At 38.5% G+C, this 24,513-nt stretch overlaps 1 protein-coding gene and 1 pseudogene across 1 annotated transcript in view; one reads left to right on the forward strand and one right to left on the reverse strand.

Moving 5' to 3' along the window:
- The first annotated feature begins 27 nt into the window (after positions 1 to 27).
- Positions 28 to 11,860, forward strand: LOC100759802 (annotated as a pseudogene).
- A 12,032-nt stretch (positions 11,861 to 23,892) lies between these two features.
- The window catches only part of Iqch (IQ motif containing H), a 184,022-nt gene continuing 183,401 nt past the window's right edge, over positions 23,893 to 24,513 (reverse strand). The window contains exon 22 of the mRNA XM_027414782.2: positions 23,893 to 24,204. Coding sequence (XP_027270583.1) covers positions 24,070 to 24,204 — 135 coding nt within the window. The 3' untranslated portion in view covers positions 23,893 to 24,069. The remainder of the gene's footprint in view (positions 24,205 to 24,513) is intronic.

The following is a 24,513-nucleotide window of genomic DNA, read 5'->3' on the forward strand; positions in this document are numbered from 1 at the left end:
TGGGATGTGCGCGTGCGCAAAGTGGCTCGCGGCCTCTGGCGGACGGGAGGGGAGGGCGGAGCGACTGCGTAAATCCGGAAAAATTGTCACCTGTGGCCTCAGGTATCATTTGTAACCGTGGAGCGGGGAGAGAAACGGGAATGTTAAACAACCCACCTGAGCGACTGGCAGAATTCAGGCGCGGGGCTCCAGGGAAATCCTCAGGGATGCTGATCAGCGGGAGGTGTGGAGGTGTGCTCAGGAAAGTGCGCTGACACCAAGGTCTGGTATGTCCTATTTGGTAGGCCTTGACATCTGGTGACCTTGGGCAGCACTTTCTTTTGCTGATGTCCTCACAGTCGCGTTCACTGTCCAGACTGATTCCTAGATAGGGCAAGATTAAAAAGGCCCCCAAGTCAGATGTGGTAGCACTTGCCTTGTAATCACAGCACTGAAGAGGCTGAGGTGTAAGGATGAGGAGTTGGAAGCCAGCCTGGGCTACATAGAGGAGAACCTGTCTCAAAACAAAGAAGCACCCCCCCCAAAAAAAAAAAAAAAAACTGAAAAGAAGAAAGGAGTCTTCCTCATTCAGTGCCCTGAGGCTCAAAGGGAGGACCAACTTCGGGAGACACATCCCACAGAGTTGATGCAAAAGCAAGAGGATTTTATTCCAACACGTTGGGGTCTTTCTCTGAGAGTTTCCAAAGCAAGCAGTTTTTATATCTTTTTGGTCACTAGGCAGGAGTATGACATCATATTGATTAGCTATAATATACATGAGTCATTTACTGAATGGTTGGGAACTGAACTTACAATTTTGCCCACTAGGGGTTTGGAATGTTATTTTGGTTTTTACACCTGCAAGGCCATGGGGCAGCTAGTGGTTTTTCTGGGAACAGAGTGACTTATACTTATTTTCAAAACTTGGGTGGGAATGACTCTTTGGAGCAGAGTAACCCATAACAATTTTTAGAAACCAGACAGTTGTTGAGGATAATAACATTCCTTGGAAACTAGTAATAATAACAATTTCTAGAGACTGGTCATCATGACCGACCATTTCATGTGTTCTTTTTCCCAGAGCTGTGTGTGTGGCCAGAGTGATTTTCAAATACATGCTGGTGGGTATCAGGCTTGGTTTGAGTTGGTGTCTTTCACTCCCTCCTGAGAAGACAGTAAATACCAGGTCAGGATATGGCAGTCACCAACCTATATAATCCTCAATTACTCACGTTTAATATATTACTGTAAGAAAGCATTTCTCAAACTTTGTAGCATATTGAGGCATTGTTACTCTTATTTATTCTCAATTTATTTGAAGAGAACAATTAAATAGGATGAGGTTTCTGGAAAGCACCTTATGCAAATGAGGTAATTATATGTGTAGGTACCATATAACTATTATTTGCTGAAAATTCAAGCATATAGAATTTGTTTTTTATAGTCTCCATTTTGAATTATTCAACGTTGAGCTTATTCTACAAACATCGGATATTTAGGAGGTCTTGTAGTTATGCAAATAGTTTGAATTTATAAGATTATCTATTAGATAACAATTTTTTTTCAGAAATAAACTTAGGTGGAGGCATGCTTCGTTTAGCTATGGAAAATAACTAGGATGATTGTTGAAGGGAAACAGGCAGATGCTACAGTACCAGAATGTGGTGATATTTTGTTTATGATCTAACAAATAAAGCTTGTCTGAAAATCAAAGTGAAAAGCTACACTAGTTAGCAGGCAGTGGTGGCACACACCTTTAATCCCAGCACTCGGGAGACAGAGGCAGATGGATCTCTGTGAGTTCAAGGACACCCTGGGCCACATGAAATTGATTCAGTCTAAAAGAGAAAATAGCTCACACAAAGGTGATCCCAGCACTTGCAGTGACATGTCTTTAATGCCAGCACTAAAGAGGTGGCGACAGAAAGGGATATGGTTGAGCAGAGAGAGGAATATAAGGCCGGAGGATACAGGAGCTCAGGGCAGTCTGAAGCAGTCTGAGGAGGCAGTCTGAGGTAAGAGTTAAGAGCTAGTGGCTGGCTGCTTTGCTTCTCTAATCTTTCAGTCCCCCCCCCACCATATCTGACTCCAGTTTTTATAATTAAGACCTTTTAGAACTCGTGCTACACCAGAATTTTCAAAATAAAGTTTTAAAAACAATGAGTTTTTTTTCAGACAAAATCTGTCACAGAATTCCAACATATAAAGTAAAAAATAATGTAATGTGTTTATTTCTAAACACTTATAAATTCATGTTTTTAGTAGTAATTTCATAAGTAAACTGGCACCACAACAAAATCAAAGATGGTTTGTTGTCTTGGGTTTCATTTTTTGAGTGGGAAGGGGATTTATTAGAAGTAAATCAGGTAGATAAAATAATAAATGTGGAGTATGCAGAACCAAACTCAGAAAGTGGGAAAGAATGGAGGAAGCCTGGGCAGTGAAGACATGGTTAAGAGCAGATTAAGAACTATTGTAATGAGGATGCCCAGCTGGCCCCACTGTCACCGCACTTTCAACTATGTTTTTGTTTGTTTGTTTGTTTAATTGCAGAACAGTGGCAATTACAGCTGCCAATTTTTCCTGCATCTTCTGCTTTGGCTATTCAGAACATTTTTATACTATTCAGAAAAAATTCTGATCTTTGCAGAGAAACAAATTTTTTTTAAAGTGGATTTTTAATGATTTACCTTAAGCATAAGCACAGGCTTCTGTTATATATATCTTTAAATGGCAGCAGGAGATTAATTATGAGAACTACACTAAACTAATCTAACATCAAATTAACATGTGGTCAGATTACAATCTTTTAATTTTGGGCATTATAGACTTTTTGATGATATAAAATTCAATTAAAAATGAAATTGAAGTAAACATGTACTGAGATCCTGAGATACAATGTGTCTGAGAAACTAGCTTCGATGGCATATGAGATTTAAAAGAAACCACTGATGTAGATGACCATATATTACATAAGTTCACTGTTTTTTTGTCATTATGAAGGCTTTGAAAAGAGTTAGTGAACTGAAGAACTAATGTTGGATCCTGCTGTGTTGGGTAAACCTCATCACAAAGATTTTTCCCTAATGTAAGGCTGTTTGACTCTTCCCCTCTTTTCTAGTCTAATAAAAAAGTTCTTCCAATGAAACTAGGTAGATGGTAGGCCACTCTTCATTTGAGAATGTTCTACAGATCGGAAGAAATATGTAAACATTGTACTCACTCCACTAATATGCCAAAACTTGGAAGTCTTCTAGTCATGCAAATAGTTTGTCACATGTATGTATATAGAATACTCTCCTAATTACTAAAATACTCTCCTAAAAGTCATTAAGGGAAATGCAACCCAATAGAAAGAGAGAACTTGATGCATCAGAAGTGAAGACATCCTGGTGTGTAATAAATGTGTACAATGTGCATAATTTCAAACATCATTTGAGAAGTGGAAATTAAAACTACAATACAATAGCATCATATGCTGGGCGTTGGTGGTACACACCTTTAATCCCAGCACTCCGGAGGCAGAGGCAGGCAGATCTCTGTGAGTTCAAGGCCAGTCTGGTCTCCAGAGCGAGTGCCAGGATAGGCTCCAAAGCTACACAGAGAAACCCTGTCTTGAAAAACCAAACCAAGCCAAACCAAAACAAACAAAAAAAATCAATAGCATCATACACCCTTTAGAATGGCCAAAGTGGAAAAGACAGAACATTCTAAGGATTGAGGATATGGAGAAAGCTTTTCCAAAATGGAGCAATTGGATATTTTTTTAAAGACTTATTTCTTTATATTTTATATGTTTGGGTGTTTTGCCTGCATATATGTCTGTGCAACGTGTGTATGTCTGTGCCAGTAGAAGCCAGGAGAGGGCATCAGATCAGTTGGGACTGGAATCACTATTTAAGTGCTAGGAACTGAACCCTGATCCTCTGAAAGAGCAGCCAGTACTCTTAACCCTAAGCTGTAGGCATAAGTTTCTGTCCCACCAACCAGCTCCTAAATAACCATACAGAGACTTATTATTAATTATAAATGCTTTGCCAATAGCTTAAGCTTGTGACTAACTAGCTCTTACAACTTAAATTAACCCATATTTATTAATTTATGTGCCGCCACATGGCTCATGGCTTATCTCATTTTCTACACGTCCTGCTCCCTCTGCATCTGGCTGGTGACTCTGTCCTTCTCCCCAGCGTTCTCCCAGTCTTGCTCTTCTGCCTAACCTCTTCCTGTTTAACTATTGGCCAGTTGGCTCTTTATTAAGCCAATGAGAGTCACACATCTTCACAGTGTACGAAAGGATTATTCCACAGCACTGAGCCATCTCTCCAGCCCCTAATTAGAGTCCTTACCCATTCCCAACCCCCATGTGTATGTGTGATAGTCTTGTTATATTTCCCAGGCTGACCTTGAACTTGCCATGTTCTACCTCAGCCTTATATATATGGCTTTGCCAGATATATTATAGGTGAGGATATGCAAGCCTTATGACACAGACCTTGTACTATTCCTAGGTCTATACCCATATTTTATTTGGGCTACCATAACAAAAATGTCATTCACTGGGTGGTTTTAAAAAATGGAAATTTATTTCTAACCAGGGATATCCAAGGAATTGACCAGTTTTGCTTCTCTGAGGGTTTTCTTCCTGGCTTGCAATGCTGCCTTATCACTGTATCCTCATATGGTTCACCTACTTTTTACAATCTCTCTCAGATTTCAGCTCCACTTTGGTGACTTTTTTTTAAACCTATAGCACCTCTTCTTGGGCCCTATTTCCAAATGCAGTCACACTAGGGTTGAGGTTTTACTATATGAGCTTGGATGTATGTGGAAGGAAACACATTCAGCTATAATAATGCCTAACTTAAATTATGAATGTATGTTCTCCAAAGCACATGTACTAGAATATTTACAGCATCAGTGTTCATATTTGTAGTATTTGATCTATGAATTACACATAAACTATATATCCATGTTTTTATATATTAGTGTTTTCAGTTGTATGGGGCTTATTCAGCACCTCATATATCCTAAGCAATTGCTCTACTACTGAGCTACATCTTCAACCCTTATTGTTAGTGATTATTAGGGATCTAGAGAAAAAAATCTCTCTTTAGACGTAATCTTGTGTGCATGTTAGAGAGAAAGAGAGGGAGGGAGAGAGGGAGGGAGGGAGAGAGAGAGAGAGAGAGAGAGAGAGAGAGAGAGAGAGCCTGTAATATTTATTTTCATATTATTACTGTAGGGTCTTTGTTTGCTTTTGTGTTTGTGCTTTGTTGTCTCAGTGTGTTACCCTGGCTGACCTCAGACTTAGGAGCTGAAGTGGTCCTGCCACCTCAACTTTTCAAGCAGCAGGACCTGTAGGTGTGTATCACCACACCCGGCTCTCACGTTGTTTTTACAGTCTTACAGTGGGATCCTAATTTACTCATGTCAAGTATCCCCATTTCCTGAAGTTTTGCTTGTGAACGTTGTTGTCCACGGCCAACAAGAAGAGTGGATGTATATAAGGATTTAGAGAAAGCAAGATGAACATTCAAATAACTTATTACAGTATATTTTTATAATTATAATTTTCTATTTTTAATAACTCATTACCAATTTATTTACAAATTAATATTTTTATAAATATGTATGCAGAGGAAAAAGCAGGACATATAGGATTCAGTATGTCTGAGGTTTCAGGTATTTTCTGGGGAACTATCCTCTGTAGATAAACAAATACCACTGTATTGTAATAATGTGGTTTAAAACAGAGGATTAGGATGTAGATTTTAATTTACTTACATTCTCAGAGGAAAAATTAAGGAAATCATACTACCATGCATATGTCAGTATGTTAGTAAAAGATGGAGGACATACAAATATGAGATTAAAATGTTTATATTTAAGATTTCATTTAAAATTTCCTGTTTGGGGCTTAATGACTTTTGATTCAAGGAAGGAAAACTAGGAGATGATTTTGTCCAATTCATACTCCAACATGGCTGGATGTAATCACAGGTACCAAAGTAGCTTCAGACGCAGGCTTCCTCAGCATCCATCTCTGCTTAATGACTCAGTGCCCTCTAAGCCAAGCTCAGCACTAAAAAAAGTGGATTTAGGTTCCCCTGCAGCCGAATGAATATTAATTGTCCCACTCTCATTGGTGGCAAGCACTACTTATTGCTCCATCCTGTACTCTTACATCATCTTGCATCTTGCCAAGGATGATATATATTATCTTTGTGCAATATTATTTTCATGGAAGAAGTTGCTAGGAAAGAAAGTGAATGCTGTATTCTTTTTAAATATAATTTATTTTTATGTTTATTGGTGTTTTGCCTGCATGTATATCTGTGTAAAGGTGTCAGAAGCCCTGGAACTGGAGTTATAGACAGGTGCAAGCCGCCATGTGGGTGCTGGGAGTTGAACCCAGGTCCTTTGGAAGAGCATCCAGTGCCCTTAACCACTGAACCATCCCTCTAGCTCTGAAAAGCTATATTCTTTTCTTTTTTGTCGGGGGGGGGGTGGGGGTTCGATGCAGGGTTTCTCTGTGGCTTTGGAGGCTGTCCTGGAACTAGATCTTGTAGCCCAGGCTGGTCTTGAACTCACAGAGATCAGCCTGCCTCCACCGCCCAGCTGGAATGCTGTATTCTCTTCCAGATCTTCTTGAGTCTTCTTCTGACCTCATTGCTATTCCAAAATTTCCAAGGAATTGGCTGGTTGCTGGGGCTGCTGTTGTATAGCGTGACAGTAAGAATTACCCTGCCAAAGAATTTTCTTTTAGTACTGGATCTGATTACTTTGTCCCCAAATGCCTTGGTCTAAACACTCTCTTGGTGTTCCCCTTCACTGTGTTATAAACTTCCCAGTGCTGAGTATATATGTGTGATTTCTAAACCTTTGTGACCCCAGTACCTAGTATAGCACTTGGCATAGTGTAAGTGCTATTCTGGAATGATTGAAGATGAGTGGGTGAAAGTGAATACAATTAGTGTATTTAAGGGATGTTGGAGAAAGGAACTTATACCATGTAGGATTAATGGTTTTGATCTAATATAGTTAAAATGTTAATTTGGGCAGTTGGCAAAATTAAACTGCAAAATAGGTATGAAATGTATCCAAGATCATCTATCAAAATCATGTATAAAAACCCTGGCCTCTGGGTTTTTTATTAAAGTGAGCTTTTTATTAAAGGCAGTTCTGCTCCCATTGTCTGGTATAAGTGTTGGCACTCTAAAATCTTGTGGCAAGAAGATATGCTTATAACTTTGTAAACCAGATAACCATATATGCTGTTAAATAATTGAGTCTATTACATGGGCATGTTCCCAGGATTGCAAGTCTTCATAATATATAGTGTTTGGAATTGCCCTTGGAAAGATGGCCAAATAAATTCAAATTTGTGTTATGCATGGATCATAGTAATGGCCCTGCTATTAAAGGGAGCCTTAATTTATTGACAGGTATATTTATGAAAAGTCTGTAACATTTTGTAATGCAAATCATTTTCAAATCCCAAAGATGTTTTGGCTCCATTTCTGATCTTCAAAACAGTGGCTTTTAACCCTTTAGCTTTAACTGTCTCTGCCACCTCCCCAGTCTCACTATCAAATAGTTAATGATCTATAAACAAATACTGCCCTAAGGGAGCTCTCCATTTAAAGGGGCCCTGAATCATTTTATAATGGAAATACAGGAGAGTAGGCACTGATTTATGGTTTGTCAGTAAAGGTTTTGAAGTGAAATTCCATGGTATTTTCAGACAGAACAGAATTTTCACTTTTAAGTTTTCTCCATTTTCCATCCCTTGGAGAAAACTTTCAAAAAGTTGATCTGTATTTATGATTTTCATTGTATGAAATACCTCTTACCTGTATGCCCATGTTTTAGTTCCTTAAGCTAGAAGTAACTACCAGTCGCTGTGCATTTATTATATTTTGGTTGATTTGTATCTGTTGTCTCATGTAAACAGTTCTCCTCAGCAGTGCATCGTTTCCTCATTGCCAATCTGGGGAAATGATTTCAGGAAGTAGGAGGGTAGTTCATGTGCAGTCAAGAAGAAGCTAGTGCTAGGGGTGGGATTTGAATCTACATAGGCAGAACAGAAAATCCAAGTCTGTCGTAGTGTCTAAGTATGGATTTTATATGAGATGCCTGAGCCTCTACTGTTCTTTCGTTTTTGTTTTTAGAACTTTTTGAAAAACTTAGAATTTTATTCAAAATAAAAGTTTAGTTTGTCAGAGTTGTATTTCATGGAGAGAGCATCTGGTCATAGTTTAGATGGGTGTGAGTAATACTGCTGCTATAGATAATATGCACATTAATCCAAGCCAGTATCTTAGTGAACCACAACTTGTGGTTCAGCTCTTTTCTTTTATTCCTTACTGCTGTTTCTAATAAAGCAAGATGTTAAAGCTAACTGCATGCTCTATTAATTATATGAAGGTGAACTTGAGTCATCTTTGTTACTGAAGATGATTAATAATTACTAGTTCTGCACATGTTACTAGTGCATTTCAGTAAATAAACGGGGTACATTGTTGGGTAGTAATTGATTAATTAGCACATTCATCCTACACAGCTCAGTGGTCCAAGGATGCTGAGTTTGAGATATTGTTCATAATTATTACAGGAAACAAATCTGCTCCATTTCTCAGTTTATTCTTCTGCATACTACTTTTTGTTCTAAATCGAATGCTTAATGGTTCAAAACCTTATAGTTTTATTCAGATAAATCAACTCTTGAAAAATTGCAAGTCATAATATCAGAATCTTGTTTTTGTGTGAACTAGGGTGAAAACCTTTATAAGGCTAATTTTAACATTTAATCTTCCTGTTAAACTGGATCAAATACTGTAAATATAGGGCGCTTCCCTGCCATGCAGGAAATGCTCTTTGAGCACCTGTGCACAACAGGGGTACTGGAATCTCATTTGCTTCTCAACTACATCAAATAAGCTGAGGATTGCAAGTGTCATCAAGTTGGCACTTTGCAGAACTAGTCACATATACTGTGGAATCTTCAGAAAAGTGCAGCATCGTGTATCAGTCGCCATTTTAAAACTCTGTGGTCATTTAGGAATTATTTTCTTCTAATTTACTGAGCCAGCATGTAATTGAGAGATGGTGTAGTTGAGAGAGCTTTGGGCAGGGGCTCAGGACTCTCAGGTTTCTATCTCTGTATTCTTTCTGTTCTAGGGTTGGACACAGGACTTCATACTTATTAGGCAAGGACTCTACCATTCAACTATAGCCCCAGCCATATATCCTTTCTTAAGGAAATGATGAGCTCATTATTTCCCCCTGTTTAAGGATGAATCATTTATCCATAAAATGAAGGCTTCAGATACAAATAAGCCCAACTTTGCATCTAGGCATCATATTTCTAGTTTTACTCTTTAGGGCAAGCATTTAAACTCTTACCTTGAATTTATTGTAAAATTCAAATAAGATGTGAAGTACTTTGAAACCTATAAATACTAGGCATTTCTCATATCATTAATAACCTTTTTAGCTAGTTAACATTGATATGATGCATTAAATGTCTGTGCACTGCAATAACAATAATTTTTAAAAACACCCTTTGTACTGTTACTGAAACCTTACTTAAGTAAGAATTTCTGATGTGACATCATAATTATTTTTTTAATTTTATGTCTGTATACATGTACACACATATGAGAGCAGGTACCTGAGGAAGCCAGAGAAAGGCATTATATCCCCTGGAACTGTAGTTAGAGGCCAGTGTAGGCTGCCTAGTATAGGTGATAGGAACTGAACTCAGGTATTCTGCAAGGATAGTATTCATCTTATCCTCTGAGCCATTTCTTTAGCTCTGACTTCCTAATTTATTCCTAAAGAAAAAAGTCTGAAAAACAGTATGTCTGGAATGATCCTATTTAAAACACTTCATACATGAAGAATAAATCATCATATAGAAACTCAACACATATTTGATGAAAGTATAAATGTGATATATTAAGTATCCTACTATTGATAAGTAATATTCTAGAAGATGAATATGCATATGTGTTTGTATATATACATGTCTTCAAGCTTACAATCTATTGGGTGAGGTAGACAATAAAAAACAAATCTATTGTGTATTATATAATATGACATGTGATTACCAGGTATCCTATGGAAAAATAAAGCATGGTAAAGAAACAGAGTAGTATTGGTACTGCATTAGGGAAGTGGCCAAGTGAGGTCTACCGGGTCTGGTGGAAGTTGGTATTGGAATGCTGTAAGGGAGTGACTGGCTGCCAAGGAGTGTGTTAGGTTGTGGAGTGCAGTGCAGAGGCCCTAGGCCCTGAGAGTAGATCACTCTAGAATTTTGACAGTAGTTATAACTATGAATAGTAGTTGGTATTTAAATTTTTTTCTTCTCTATGATTTTCTATTTTAAAAATTTTGATTTTTGAAGAAAATTTGTGACTGTTTTTCTTTTAAAAATAATATGCACAGGTTTTTGTAAGTAGAAAAATGGAAAACTCTGTGAAGTAATCTTATGAAAAGTGTTCCTACATACTTTTAAAAGCTGATACTGCTTTCTGCCTGTTGATGTGGCGGAGGAAGCATCGTTGAAGGCTCTCACTTTCCTGCCGTCATGTCTAAGTCCACCCAAGGAGCCAGAGCAGCTGCAGAAGCTCTTCAATGGAGGTCTGAGCTTCGAAACGACGACTAGAGTCTGAGAAGCCATTTTGAGCAATGGGGAACACTCACCGACCGTGTGGTAATGAGAGATCCAAACACCAAGCATTCCAGGGGCTTTGCGTTTGTCACATACGCCACTGTGGAAGAAGTAGATGCCACTATGAATGCAAGACCACACAAGGTGCATGGCAGAGTTGTGGAACCTAAGAGAGCTGTTTCAAGAGAAGATTCTCAAAGACCAGGGGCCCACTTAACTGTGAAAAAGATCTTTGTTGGCGGTATTAAAGAGGACACTGAAGAACATCACCTGCGAGATTATTTTGAACAGTATGGGAAAATTGAAGTGATTGAAATCATGACAGACAGAGGCAGTGGGAAAAAAAAGAGTTTGCCTTTGTCAACTTTGATGACCATGACTCTGTGGACAAGACTGTTATTCAGAAATACCATACTGTGAATGGCCACAACTGTGAAGTGAGAAAAGCCCTGTCAAAGCAAGAGATGGCTAGTGCTTCATCCAGCCAATGAGGTCAAAGTGGTTCCGGAAACTTTGGTGGTGGTCGTGGAGGTGGTTTTGGTGGCAATGACAACTTTGGTCGAGGGGGAAACTTCAGTGGCCGTGGTGGCATCGATGGTAGCTGTGGTGGTGGTGGTGGATATGGTGGCAGTGGGATGGCTAGAAAGGATTTGGTAATGACAGAAGCAATTTTGGATGTTGTGGAAGCTACAATGATTTTGGCAATTATAACAATCAGTCTTCAAATTCTGGACCAATGAAGGGAGGAAACTTTGGAGGCAGAAGTTCTGGCCCTTATGGTGGTGGAGGCTAATACTTTGCTAAACCACGAAACCAAGGTGGCTATGGTGGGTCCAGCAGGAGCAGTAGCTATGGCAGTGGCAGGGGTTTCTAATTACAGCCAGAAAACAAAGCTTAGCAGGAGAGGAGAGCCAGAGAAGCTACAGGTTACAACAGATTGTGAACTCAGCCAAGCACCGTGGGTGGTGGCAGGGCCTAGCTGCTACAAAGAAGACATGTGTTAGACAATACTCATGTATATGGGCAAAAAAACTCCAGGACTGTATTTGTATAACAGGTTATTTTAGCTTCTGTTCTGTGGAAAGTGTAAAGCATTCCAACAAAGGGTTTTACTGTAGACCATTTTTTCACCGATGCTCTTGATTGCTAAATGTAATAGTCTGATCATGACTTTGAATAAATGTCTTTTTTTCAAAACGAAAACAACAACAACAAACAACAACAACAACAACAACAAAAAACAACTGATACTGCCAGGTGGTGGTAGCAGCGGTGCTCACCTTTAATCCCAGCACTCGGGAGGTGGAGGCAGGCAGATCTCTGTGAGTTTGAGGCCAGCCTGGTCTACAGAGCTAGTGAGTTCCAGGATGGGATGCAAAGCTACAGAGAAATCCTGGGTTTTTTTTTGTTTGTTTGTTTGGTTGGTTGGTTGGTTTTTTTGAAAGAGCTGATACTATCTCTGGTTTTAATGCCAAGACTTTCTGAACTGATCATGAGACATTTATAAAGGGCAATTTCTGCCTTGGCAGTAAAGCTAAAAAAGTGTTTTAGAGCCAGGCATCATGGTACATGTCTTTAATCTCAGCACTTCAGAGGCAGAGACAAGTATATCTCTGTGGGTTCAAAGCCAGCCTAGCCCACAAAACAAGTTCCAGGCCAGCCAGGGATACAGAGTGAAACATTGTCTCAAAAAAAGGAAGTGTTTTAGGTATCATTTGTGTCCTGACGATCACTGTGCGCTTTACAGATTTGATAGAGAATTGTCTACTTCCCAGCTCCTTTCTCTGGCCTTGGTTCGTGGATGTCAGAACAATTCCTTGTGCCTGCATATAGTAGATGTGGCCCAGGATACACAGGGACATGCTAGGATGTTATTAGAAAATGGGAGTAAAAGTGTCAGGCAGAACTAGTTTTACCACCAACGTGTAGATGCAGTCATTAGGGGCTACGTCAACTACATACAAAGTAGAATGTTAATAAATACATCATCTCCTTTTTGATACTGATCAGAGCTAGCACTTCAGCTCTTTATTCTGTTCCTAGAAAGCAGTGGTAAAAGGAAGATATGCTCTGATTTGTACAGGAACAAAACTGCCCAGGTAAATATTTTTATTCTAATTTCTAGTCTATATGACTATACCAAGACATTCTAGTAAAGAATGTACATGTTACATCAGTTCAGGTAAAAAATACTTAAAAATAAAATGTTTCCATTACTTTAGGTGATTAACAATAATTAAAAGTTAAGTATACAGAGTGAACCACCCCCAGTCATCCAGTATAGGATCATATTTAGCTTCTTATTGAAAGATGTGTTTGACTTCAGTCAAAAGAACACCGTCTGTGGTTGGGGAGATAGCTCAGTTAGCAAAGAGCTTGCTTTTCTTGCTAGCATGAAGACCTGAGTTTGGGTCCCAGAATCCATGTTTTAAAAAAAAAATAAAGGGGATGGGCTTATACACTTGTAATTCCAGTACTGGGAAACAGAGACAGGAGAGTCCCTGGGCTCACTAACCAGTGATGAGTCCCTGACCACTAAAAAGTCACAGAGAGAGACAGAGAGAGAGAGAGAGAGAGAAAGAGAAAGAGAGAGAGTGCTCAGCAACCATCCATCAGAAAAATGTTTGCATTGTAATGAGGTATTTCAAAACCAATACAAAAATTTATCATTTGAGAATCGCAGCCCTTTGGGCAATAGATGGAGAAAATTAAGAAGCCATACAATTACAAAAATAATCTCAAAATATATTTGTCCATTGTTACTAGTAAGTGAACCAGCTAGAAGAAGAAACCACCTTTTTCTGTGACATGTATAATTTTGTCTTTCTGGTACTTTGATGATGGGAGTATAGAGTCATAAACTTTTAGAGCAGGAAGGAAACAAACATCAGTTACATTTCTTATTTTATGTACTAGAAAACTAATAACCAGAGAGGAGAAATTATTGTCCATTAATAAAACAGATCGAACCTTGATGGGGAATGCCCTTCTGTGTATGTTTATCTTACTGGTTAATGAATAAAGCACTATTGGGCCAATGAGGCAGAAAGATAGGTGGGACTAGGGATCAAGGAGGATTCTGGGAAATGTAGTAAAGAAGTCTTGCGATCCAGGCAGGAAGTGATATAGCAGGCAGACTCATATATAAGCAAGGACAAGAAGGAAGTTGTTCCCTTTTCTCTTGCTCTTCCTCCTGGTCTCTGCTCTGGAGTCACCATGTGATCCCTGGAAGATAGGACGCTTCCGCTGGTGTCTGATAAGATAAGTCTTAAAAAAAATATAGATTTATTATAAGTAAGACTGAGCTAGCAGATGAGAAATCCTAGTCATTGGCCCAGCAGCATTTGTACCTAATATAAGTCTCTGTGTGTTACTTGGGACCTTAACGTGGTGGCAGCACTCAAGCGGCTTGGCGGAAAGACTTATTGTTACAGAACCTAAAACACATTAAGGGATTTTAAATCTAAGGCAGATGCCATATATATTCCATACCATTTATAATGTCTGTGAATACCACACCAACATTATTGTGTTTTTCAGAATGCTTGGAGGTGAGTGGTGTCATTTACTTATTAATGCAGTGTCTATTTGCTTGGGTAGCTCAGTCACAAAAAAGGTGTGGTGTGAATTCTAGAAGTAAAGAAGGATGGTAAGCTAGAATGAAAAGTGTCCAGAGTGCTAAGGAACATGCCATTACTCTCTGGCACCATCCTTAGCTGCTTAAGTGATAGTGATAACATTTTCAGGTTGTCACCCATAGTTCATTATCCCTTGGGGTAGTACACCTTATATATGCTCATACATACATATTTCTGTGCAAACCCTTCCAATTAGATTGTTTCTTTTTTCCATTAATGTCACACAGGTTCATTATGAAACAGAAAAAGAAAGATCTCATCATTAAGTAATCACTTAGTGGTTGTTCTTATAATCTCAGTGTGTGTACATTGCAATACTATGTACATATTTTTTGAAGTCATGATTACTCACGATTTTCTTTAGATTAACAAAATTATTTGTGTATGTCTGTATGTAGGTACTCACACAGGCCAGAAGAGGGCATTGGATCCTCTGGATTTAGAATTACAGATACTTGTGATCTGTCTGAAGAGAGTGCTGGGAACCAAATTCAGGTTCTCTGGAAGAGCAGCAAGGATCCTTAACTTAGCTCCTAAGTCATCTCTCAGCTGCCTAGATTGATAATTTTCATGCTATTTTAAAACATTTCCTTGTAATTGCTTGTAATCCCAGTGAGAGGTAAAAGGATTGTGAGTTTGGGATCAGCTTGAACTATATAGCTAAACTTTAACACACACACACACACACAGAGAGAGAGAGAGAGAGAGAGAGAGAGAGAGAGAGAGAGAGAGAGAGAGGAGAGAGATACAGACACAGACAGACAAAGACAGAGAAATTAATAGTGACTAAATATTAGAGCAATATTTTGTTTGTGATCTAACAAATAAAGCTTGCCTGAAGATAAGAGTGCAGAGCTAAGCCACTAGTTTAACCATAGAGACCAGGCAGTGGTAGCACACACCTTTAATCCCAGCACTCAGGAGACAGAGGCAGACGGATCACTGAGTTCAAAGCCACCCTGGGCCTTGTATCTGTCTAAAAGAGAAACAGAGTTCATGCAAAGGTGATCCAGCTCTTGGGATCACATGCCTCTAATCCTAGTACTAGGGACGTGGAGACAGGAGTGATGGCTGGGTAGAGAGAAGAATATAAGGTGGGAGGAGACAGGAGCACTGGGCAGTCTGAGGTTTTATAGACATGGATGCAGTCTGAGGAGCAGTCAGTCTGAGGACAGGATCGACCCTTTGGTCTGAGCATTAGTAAAGATAAGAACTCTAGTGGCTAGCTGCTCTTCTCTGGTCCTTCAGCTTTCATACCCTGATATCTGACTCCGAGTTTTTACTATTAAGATCAAAGAGAATTCGTGCTACAAAATATTTCTTCAAATATATTCTCCAATTACAACAAAAACAGCTTAGTGAGATATTGACTTTCAAAACCTAAACACATTGACAAACATTCTTTCCTTGACTAAACTCCTTCTGGGATTCCCTGTGCCTTTTCTCACTGAGGCTTTAACATTGGCCTACGATGTCTCAAACACTAAACATGATTTGTAAAGCTCAAGGCTTCATCCCACAGATTGCAGCTTCCACAACCTTTGGGTTGTGACCTCAGAGTTGCTTTACTAAAAGTAGTGGTGGCAAAACCTAACCATTAATTCAGAATCAGCATGGAGGGACTTGGTTTCTGGCAGTGCTTGCCCACTGCATCTCATAACTTCACTCCACTTTGGTTCTGAGCACATGACACTGTAAAGTTACGCTGTGCCAGCTGATATAGCCTAGAGTATCTCAGCTCAGCTGTAAGACTATTATATGTTACAAACTGTAGTGTTTTTACTTTGCATGTAGAGTTTTCTGGTCCTATAGAAACATAAAAGAGTTTAATTACAGATATTAACCTTTTAATATTATCATTAACAAAAAGTAAATTACATTTGAGTATTTGATTTTTAAAAATGCTATTTGAAATAAAAAATTTTTGAATTGCTGACTTAAATTTCATTTAAAAAAAATCATTTACCAGGTGGTGGTGGCGCTTACCTTTTATTCCAGCACTTGGGAGGCAGAGACAGGTGGATCTCAGTGAGTTAAACCTGGTTTACAAAGCAAGGTCCAGGACAGCTAGGATTGTTACACAGAGAAACCCTGTCCCAAAACACAAAACAAACAAAAAATTCAATAAATTTTGGCTTTGCCTTAGGACAGAATTTCCAACAATTTCTGAAATGCTCCTTAACATACATTTTTTAAAAAATTATTTATTTCTATTATTTTATGTGCATTAGTGTTTTGGCTGTATGTATGTCTGTGTGAGGGTGTCAGATCTTGAAGTTATAGACAGTTGTGAGCTGCCATGTGGGTGCTGGGATTTGACCCTGGGTTCTCTGGAAGAACAGTCAGTGCTCTTAAACCACTGAGCCATTTCTCCAGCCCTGCTCCTTAACATACTTATACCATTCCATACCACATATTTATGCAAAGTAACATTCTCAGTATTGATATAAAAGTATATGTCTATTCTGAAAATTGAAGATGCACATTTTATAGTACCAAATATTAAGCTGATTCGATTCTTTATGTAAAAATATGCAAGCATATCCATCTCACTAGTAGGGAAATTTGTTTTCATCTTTAGTAAATGGCAAAATTATATGTATATACATTTGTGATTTATTATTTGTAAATGTTTTATTGACATGCTTGTTTTGTATACCTGTATGCCCAAAGCTATGTCAAAATCACTTGGCTGAAAAGGTGTCAGTAGTGGAAAGTGTTTAGGAAGCCCTGCCCTAGGTAATAGTAGCCCTCTTTAGAGTGCCTGCTGGAGAAAACTCAAGTTTGCTACAAGAATTTACTTTTTACTCAGTTAATTATCTGAAGATAGGACCCATAACCCTCCAATTCTGTGGGAGGGGAGGAGTCTGCATTCATAAGTGAGTTTCACATGAACCTGCTCCTTCTTGTTATTTTTTACTAGTCTTACTCTACAAAACAGCTTTCTATTCTCTATTTCATTTTCTCTTCAGTGCCCAGTTACCTCCTTATAATCAAAGTTGATTTCAGTTCATACTGGACTGTTACCCCCTATTGCTATAGCTAGTTCAATTCTGATTAAATATGCCCTTACCCACTTTAACCAGTATGTGGTCTTGTTTATCTTTAACAATATTTACAGTGTATAGTTTGATGTTTCAGTATGTGCACATATCCAAAGACCACTTGGATTTCAACACAGTGAATAGAAAACCACCCTCAGAATTTTCTCTTTATTCCTTTATCACCCTCCTGCTCCCCCTCACCCCAGTTCACCCCAGGCAAGCATTTCCTACAGTTTATAATTCCTAAATGTTAAATAAATATGCTTTCTGTGTGAAGTTCTTCATTCTGTATGATTGGAGATTCCTTTATGTAATTGAGTTTGTCAGTACTTACTCTTTTTCATTGCTGAATAGTATCCCATTGTATTATATCACTCAGTGTTTTTTTTCCATGGGTTTATTACTTCATGAATAATGAGTTGTTTCCAGTTTTTATTTGAAAGTTCCTATAGCCTTGTATTATAAGTACTTCCATGAGCTTGAGTTTTCTTTTCTCTTGGGTAAATACAAGTGGAATGGCTATATTATGTGGTAGGCATAATAATATATGATTTCTAATAGTTAAATGGAGGCCTTTTATAGGAAATAACCCATAAAAGGCTTGGTGAAGATTTTATACCATTCTGAATTTTCACTGCTGTTGCAAATGCTTGGAGTTTGTTGTTATTCCTCTTATCCCTTCCTCCCTTCTTTTTCCTTCCTTTGTTCTGCATATGTATGGTGGCGCACGCCCTCAAAGCACAATGTTGCAGAGTGGCAAAGAAATGCTTTTGGGAAAATCTGTTATCCAAACACGAAATATAAAACCAAGGGTTGGGAAGATGGCTTAGGCAACAAACCGATTAACTTGCAAGCATGAAGATCCATAACCCACATTTTTGTTTTGTTTTGTTTGTTGTTGTTTAAAAAAAACAAACAGCCAGTCATAGTGGAATACACTTGTAATCCAGTGCTGAGGAGGCCAAGAAAGGTGGTTATTTGATGGCCAACTAGCTGGCCTAGCCTACCTGGGGAATTCCAGGCCAGTGAGAGAATCTACCTTAAAAAGAAAGGTAAACAGTATCTGAGCAACAATACCCAGGGTTGTCCTCTGGTCTTTACATTTGTATGCACACATGTGCACATGCATTCAACACAAATGTGCCTTCCCACACATGCAGACACACACAAGAAATTAAAACAAAACCTCCCAAATCTACTTTATTCATTGGTATCAAAGCTATATTTTCCTGTGCTATATTTAGGTTGTTTTTACCAACAGATTTTTAAACAGCAGGGACATGCTTGTTATTTACTGTTTTGGTGTCTTTCCCTCATTTACATAAATACCCCAGAAACCAGCAGTTTAAAACTAATAAAAGCCAAGGCCTTCCATCAAGTGCAATAAAGTTTCACAACCATGAGTTAGATTGTTAGAGTGAAAAATAAACCTATATATGTAGTTATGAAGTTTTTTTTTCCTGGAAAGTGTATAATCACATTTCAAAGTTAGAACTTCCATTTGAAGTAGCAATGTAATAATAATGCTTAAACATTTATGCAGAATGTTTCATCTTTGAAATACTCTCCCAACACTGGCTATTTAATCTCTGGCTTCCCTATAGAGCAGGTATTATCATCTGCCATTTATCTAGATAGAAAATTGTGGAAGATATGACTAGATTAAAGAGAGGGAGGGCTGGAGCAAAAAGTTCCTCGTCCTTATTAAGTCTGTATGTCTTTGGAATGTAGCTCCAATAGCTCCATGAGAACACATCAGGTTTCAAACAATTATGTAAATAATAGCTTACTTTATAAACTCAGGCTCTTAGATACAGTGCTGACTAATCTGTGGCATGTGCTGTGGCAGGAATGGTGTCTCAGTCCATTCTGTGCTTCTATAACAAAATACCTGAAGATTGGTTCTTTATAACAATGAGATGGTTTTTTGGTTCATCATCTGATGGCTAGAAATTCCAAACAACATAGTGCCAACTAGGGACCCCTTGGTTGTATGACAGAACGGGAAAGGGAAACCAAGAGCTGTCTACAAAATTCAAGCATGTGTGGTAGCCTTGTTTTACAACTGGCTCTTGTGGAAAAATTAACTCCATCCTTGGAGAACTACATTAACGTCTTCCAAGGGTGGTGCCTATGACTTAACTTTTCTTTCATCAGATCCTGATCTTCCAACTCTCACTACTGGAGACCAAATCCCACTTCTCTGGGGGCACACTGAAACTATATAACAAAAACCCATAGCATACTCCATTTGCACTTGCAGTGGATTGAACCAAACATTTTACAGTGAGAAAAGCAAAGGCAGGCTATGGCCATACCATCCTGAAAATACAAGTCTTGTCTGATCTTGGAATCTAAGCAGGGTCTAGCATAGTGAGTACTTGGAAGGGAAAATAGCAGCAAGAGCAAGTGTTTCCTTCCTTCCTGTCTTCCACCCTCACATGATCTTGCCATCTTCCTTTTCCAAATAAGACTATGATTAGTGCATTTGAGGAATTGAACAAATGAGCTCTGCACATTAAAGCTAGAGGAACAGTAAAATAAAACTAATGAACATTTATAGTTTTGAAAATATAATTAATGTATGCTTGAGAAATTTTGAAAGATAAACATTTAAGTATTAAGATACTTATTACTTTCCCCACAGGGACAATGTGGGGACTTAATGAGATAACAAATGCAAAGGGCTTTGAGCTCTTTAGAAGAAAGGTGCCAGATGAATACAAATGGTTATTAATTGTTAAAACTATCAGATGGTTACTAATAAATTACTCATGATAGAAAGTGTATTTTCACACGTGAAAAACAGGGTGTTTATAGTTCTGAGGCTGTTTCAAATGAAATGATCCCCTTACCTAGCTGTTCTCCATCTTGTCAGAAGTCCCACTTCTTGACCTCATACTAATTTCTCAAAACTACACAATGTGACTTCCCTATTTCAAAACTTCAGCACCTTCCTGGTGTCATTTGCCTTCCAAAGTCTCACAAATCTCATACCTCAGGAGAATTCAACTGATAGCATTTTCTTTTCCCCTTAATTATTTGATCACTTAACTGTGATGTCTTGTGATGCTGCCAGCTCACAAGTAGACTTTTTGCTATATATTCATTGAAATATAGGAAAAGAAAGTTAAAAGTGTATTAGAATTTTCCCCACAAAGACAAACTTCCTACTTTCAAAGGGGGAGGATTATGAAGTTGAGAGGATGAAATATAATTGATAGTGTTCTGTTGCTGAGAAGAGACACCATGGCCACCGAAACTCTTATAAACAAAACATTTAATTGGGGCTTGATTACAGTTTCAGAGGTTTAGTCCATTATGAGCATGACAGGAAGCATGGCAGCATACAAGGAGATGCTGGAACAGTAGCTGAGAACTACATCCTGAGCCACAGGCAGACAGAAGACAGTCACTCTGGCCTTGGCAAGGGCTTTTGAAAAGTCAAAACTCACCCTCAATAACACAACAAGGCCATACCTCCTAATCCTTTCAAATAGTACTGAAAGGTTTAGGCATTATGCTGGCCTGCCCCTGTTACCTGGTGGAATCCACTCAGGCAATACCCTGGTCAGCCCAAGGTTCCATGGGAAAGAAGTCTGCACGCAGGTGCAGAGGACCCCTTTAAAAGATAGGCCCCTGCACCTTTATGCTCTCTCTCTCTGTCCCGTCCCCCGTCTCTCTGTTCCCCGCTCTGTCTGTCTCTGTCTCCATTACCCTGTTCCTCTTCTTAGTCTACCCATTCTACCGGCCCTTATAATAAACTTATAGTCAATATGTCTGTCTCAACAATTTCACTTTTCTTAAACAAAAGAATAACAAGTACCACTCCACAGTAACTAAACATACACATTCTTATTCAAACCACCACAGAGCTCCATTCAAAGCCCCATTGCTTTAGAGTAGCCATTCTCACTGTAAAGAAATTCACTGAGATGTAGAACATGGGACCGGGCAAGTACTGGAGTGGTTTCCTTAATGTACTATATGATATTTTTATTTGTGAGTTAATTAGAATAAAGTGATTTTATTTAAAAATAAAATTTGTTTGCCCTGGTGGTGTATGCCTTCAATCCCAGCACTTGGGAGACTGAGGCAGATCTCTGTGAATTTGAGACCAGCCTAGTCTACACAGTGAGTTTTAGGCCAGCCAGGGATACATAGATACATAGTGAGATCCTGTCTCAAAATAAATACTTAAATTAAAAATTTGTATTTATCATTTGAAAATTTTATACATGGAAATAATGTATCTTGTTCATATATACTCCCCATGCCCTTGCTCCAACCTTCCCCAGGACTGCCCTAGCAAGTTGATTTTATTATCAGGAGATGTGTTTAACTTGTTTTCCTATATTTTAGGCAACACACTAGAATTGTTATTAAAGAAAGCAAACATGTTGTGTGACCTGGAGCAAGTGAAATTAAATTTCTCACTTTATGCAAAATGTTAAAATCATGGCCAAAAGGAGCAGATCTCAAATTTATTTTCATTTAATCTAAAGCATGGGGTGAAGGACTCTTATTAAGTCTTGATTTTTTTTCATATCTAAGATGAGGACAGTAGTATAACTACCTGAATGGGTTTACTGGGAAGATGCAACAGAATTACAGAGCTACTGGTCCAGCATGTGCCTAGCCCTACTAAATGTTCAGTGAGTGGCAAGTGTAAATAGCTAGTGGGCAGAAGGTATGTCAGTGGACAGCAAGGTTGCATGACCTATTGGTTTCTTTAGAGTTAATATGAAATGAGCAGTATATTAAAGACACTCACCAATAATGCTTTCCTAAGTAGTGAGTGCACTTTTCCACTGCAGCTCTTCATTAGTAGACAGTAGGTCACATCTCATACAGAATAAGCTCTCTTGTCATTTCCTAATTTTTACTAATACAGGTCAGTAAAAATTCAGCAATTCATCGTCACTTGACTGTTGGGGATGCTTTAGACATTGTACACAATAAGCATGTTTTCAAACTAAATTTAGTTTGCTAGCTACATAGTATCTTTGTAACATATATATGCTGAAAGATAATGGACTGTGCTTCTTTGCAAATGTTCTGTAATTAAAACATTTCACTAATTTAATCTGGTCCTCTGGCTTCTTCCACTTAATTACTTGATGTGATTGTGTTAGTCTACAGATATTTTGCCTTTCATTTTGAAGCTCTAGGTGTTTGGGCAGAGAGCCTTCTTCCTATTACTTAGGATGGGCCTGAATCTGGAGAGAAGGCCTGAATTTGGAATCAAGTGTTTTGTGTTACAAAATAATGATGCAAAGGAGGCAAATGGCATTGTTTGAGAAACCAATCATGTGGTTTAAAAAAAAAAAAAAGTTTTAGGAGAGCAAGCTCCTTTACTGCTGCCAGCAGCTCCAGGCTCAGGAGTGCTAATCACAGTCCACACGTGGAACTTCCCTATGGCTTTAATGGTTTTGTGAGGAGGGCTTTACCATGTGAATGATCCACTGCTGTGCTGAACAAAACGGAGACAGTTTTCTTTTAAAGTCCAGAGCAGATGAGAGCCATAAGGAGACAGAGGGTTTCATTTACTCTCAGGACATGACTGTGCCAGTGAACTAATGAGTCTCCTGGACCTTATGTTGCTCTGGCTTCAATATAAGAGCCACTCTAATAGGCATGCAGCACTTCCTATCCGTCAAGTGTCTGGACAATAGGCCCCTCGTATGGATTAGAGAGATCTGGCAAGAAAAAGAGGTCATCACTGTACCTAGCACAGACAGGAAACCTGGCTAATTAATGTATTTCCTCCGATGGCTAAACAAAAGCCGCCCACACATAGAGGGAAATGTTAATTTTATTGCAGAAACTCTTAGCCTGTGGCTGAAGCAGTTTTAAAATGACTGTAATTCCACAGGTAAAAAATATTTCCCAAGTGTGTGTGTTTTTATAGATGTAAAAGTTGTTCTTTAAAACTGTGGTTTTGGTGTTGCACCTTGCTTATATTACCCTTCAATAAAGCTGGCAAATGTAGAAATGCTTTTATACAATTTATGAAGCAAGTACTGAGGGTTTATGCATGCTTAACTTCAGCCATTTGCCCTTTAAAAGGTACAGTTGCATTTAGCTTGCAAAAATCATACTGTTGTGTCATACAGAAAACTTGCAGCAGGGATTTTCATTCAAGCTAGGGGCTCCAGTTACACTGTCTTAAACCAAGAGCAGATACTGCCACCTAGACACATTCTGATGCTTTGGTTAACTTCATGTCTGCTTTTCTTACTCTGTGAAATCAAGAACAAACAATAAGTGCTTGAAGGCACAGAGTAAACAGTGAATGATAATCACTTAAAACTGATTTAATTGTGGGGGAGAAAAAGATGTTTATGTTTAGACAAATAGTAATAATTAAGATTTATTCATTCTTTTAAAGGCAGAAGCTAAGTGACTCTTGAATAAGAAAACTAGATGTCATAGTACTGAAATCATGGAGTAGACGTAGGAGTGAGGTGAAGGCTTCCTTCTGGTTTTCTTCTCTTCTGAGGCCACGGTTGGTTACTTTGGGAGGAGAAAGGGATTACTTACCACTCACAAGTGAAAACACCAGTAAGTTTGTTTAATGAGTAAAATAACATTACATAATAAACAGGATTTTAAGAACTATTACATTACAATTTGTTCTGATTGACCTCTTGGCAAACAGCAAACTAACTTCCCCACTTTTATACTAATAGCAAAGGAAACATTGTTCTTTCTCTAGACAGGGATCCAGTCATGATGTATCTGAGTGTGTCTCAACAGGCTTATACAGGTGATCCTCCTTGTCTTTGGTATCTTTTTCACCTTCAAATCTCATTTTATTTTCTTCTGTTACTCCTAAAATGGTTTCGATATCATTAATGGTAGCCTGTGAATAACAGTAAAAACAGTATTTATTACTTTACAGATTTCTTATAACATCTACCCCTCAAGTATTTATCCCTTTTTGGAATTAAGTGTGGTTTAGATCAGTTTTGCTCAAAATGTGTTCCACTCACTGGCACCCATACACATATTACTGGTTTTTAGATTTGCTGATGTGTGTTTTTAAAAAATGAGCTAGAAGCCAGGTGGTGATGGCACATGCCTATAATCCTAGCACTCAGGAAACACAGGCAAGTGGATCCCTGTGAGTTCAAGGCCATCTTGGTCTACAGCGTGAGTTCCAGGACATCCA

This window comes from Cricetulus griseus, chromosome 4, assembly GCF_003668045.3.
Source record: "Cricetulus griseus strain 17A/GY chromosome 4, alternate assembly CriGri-PICRH-1.0, whole genome shotgun sequence".
NCBI classification, from domain to species: Eukaryota; Metazoa; Chordata; class Mammalia; order Rodentia; family Cricetidae; genus Cricetulus; species Cricetulus griseus.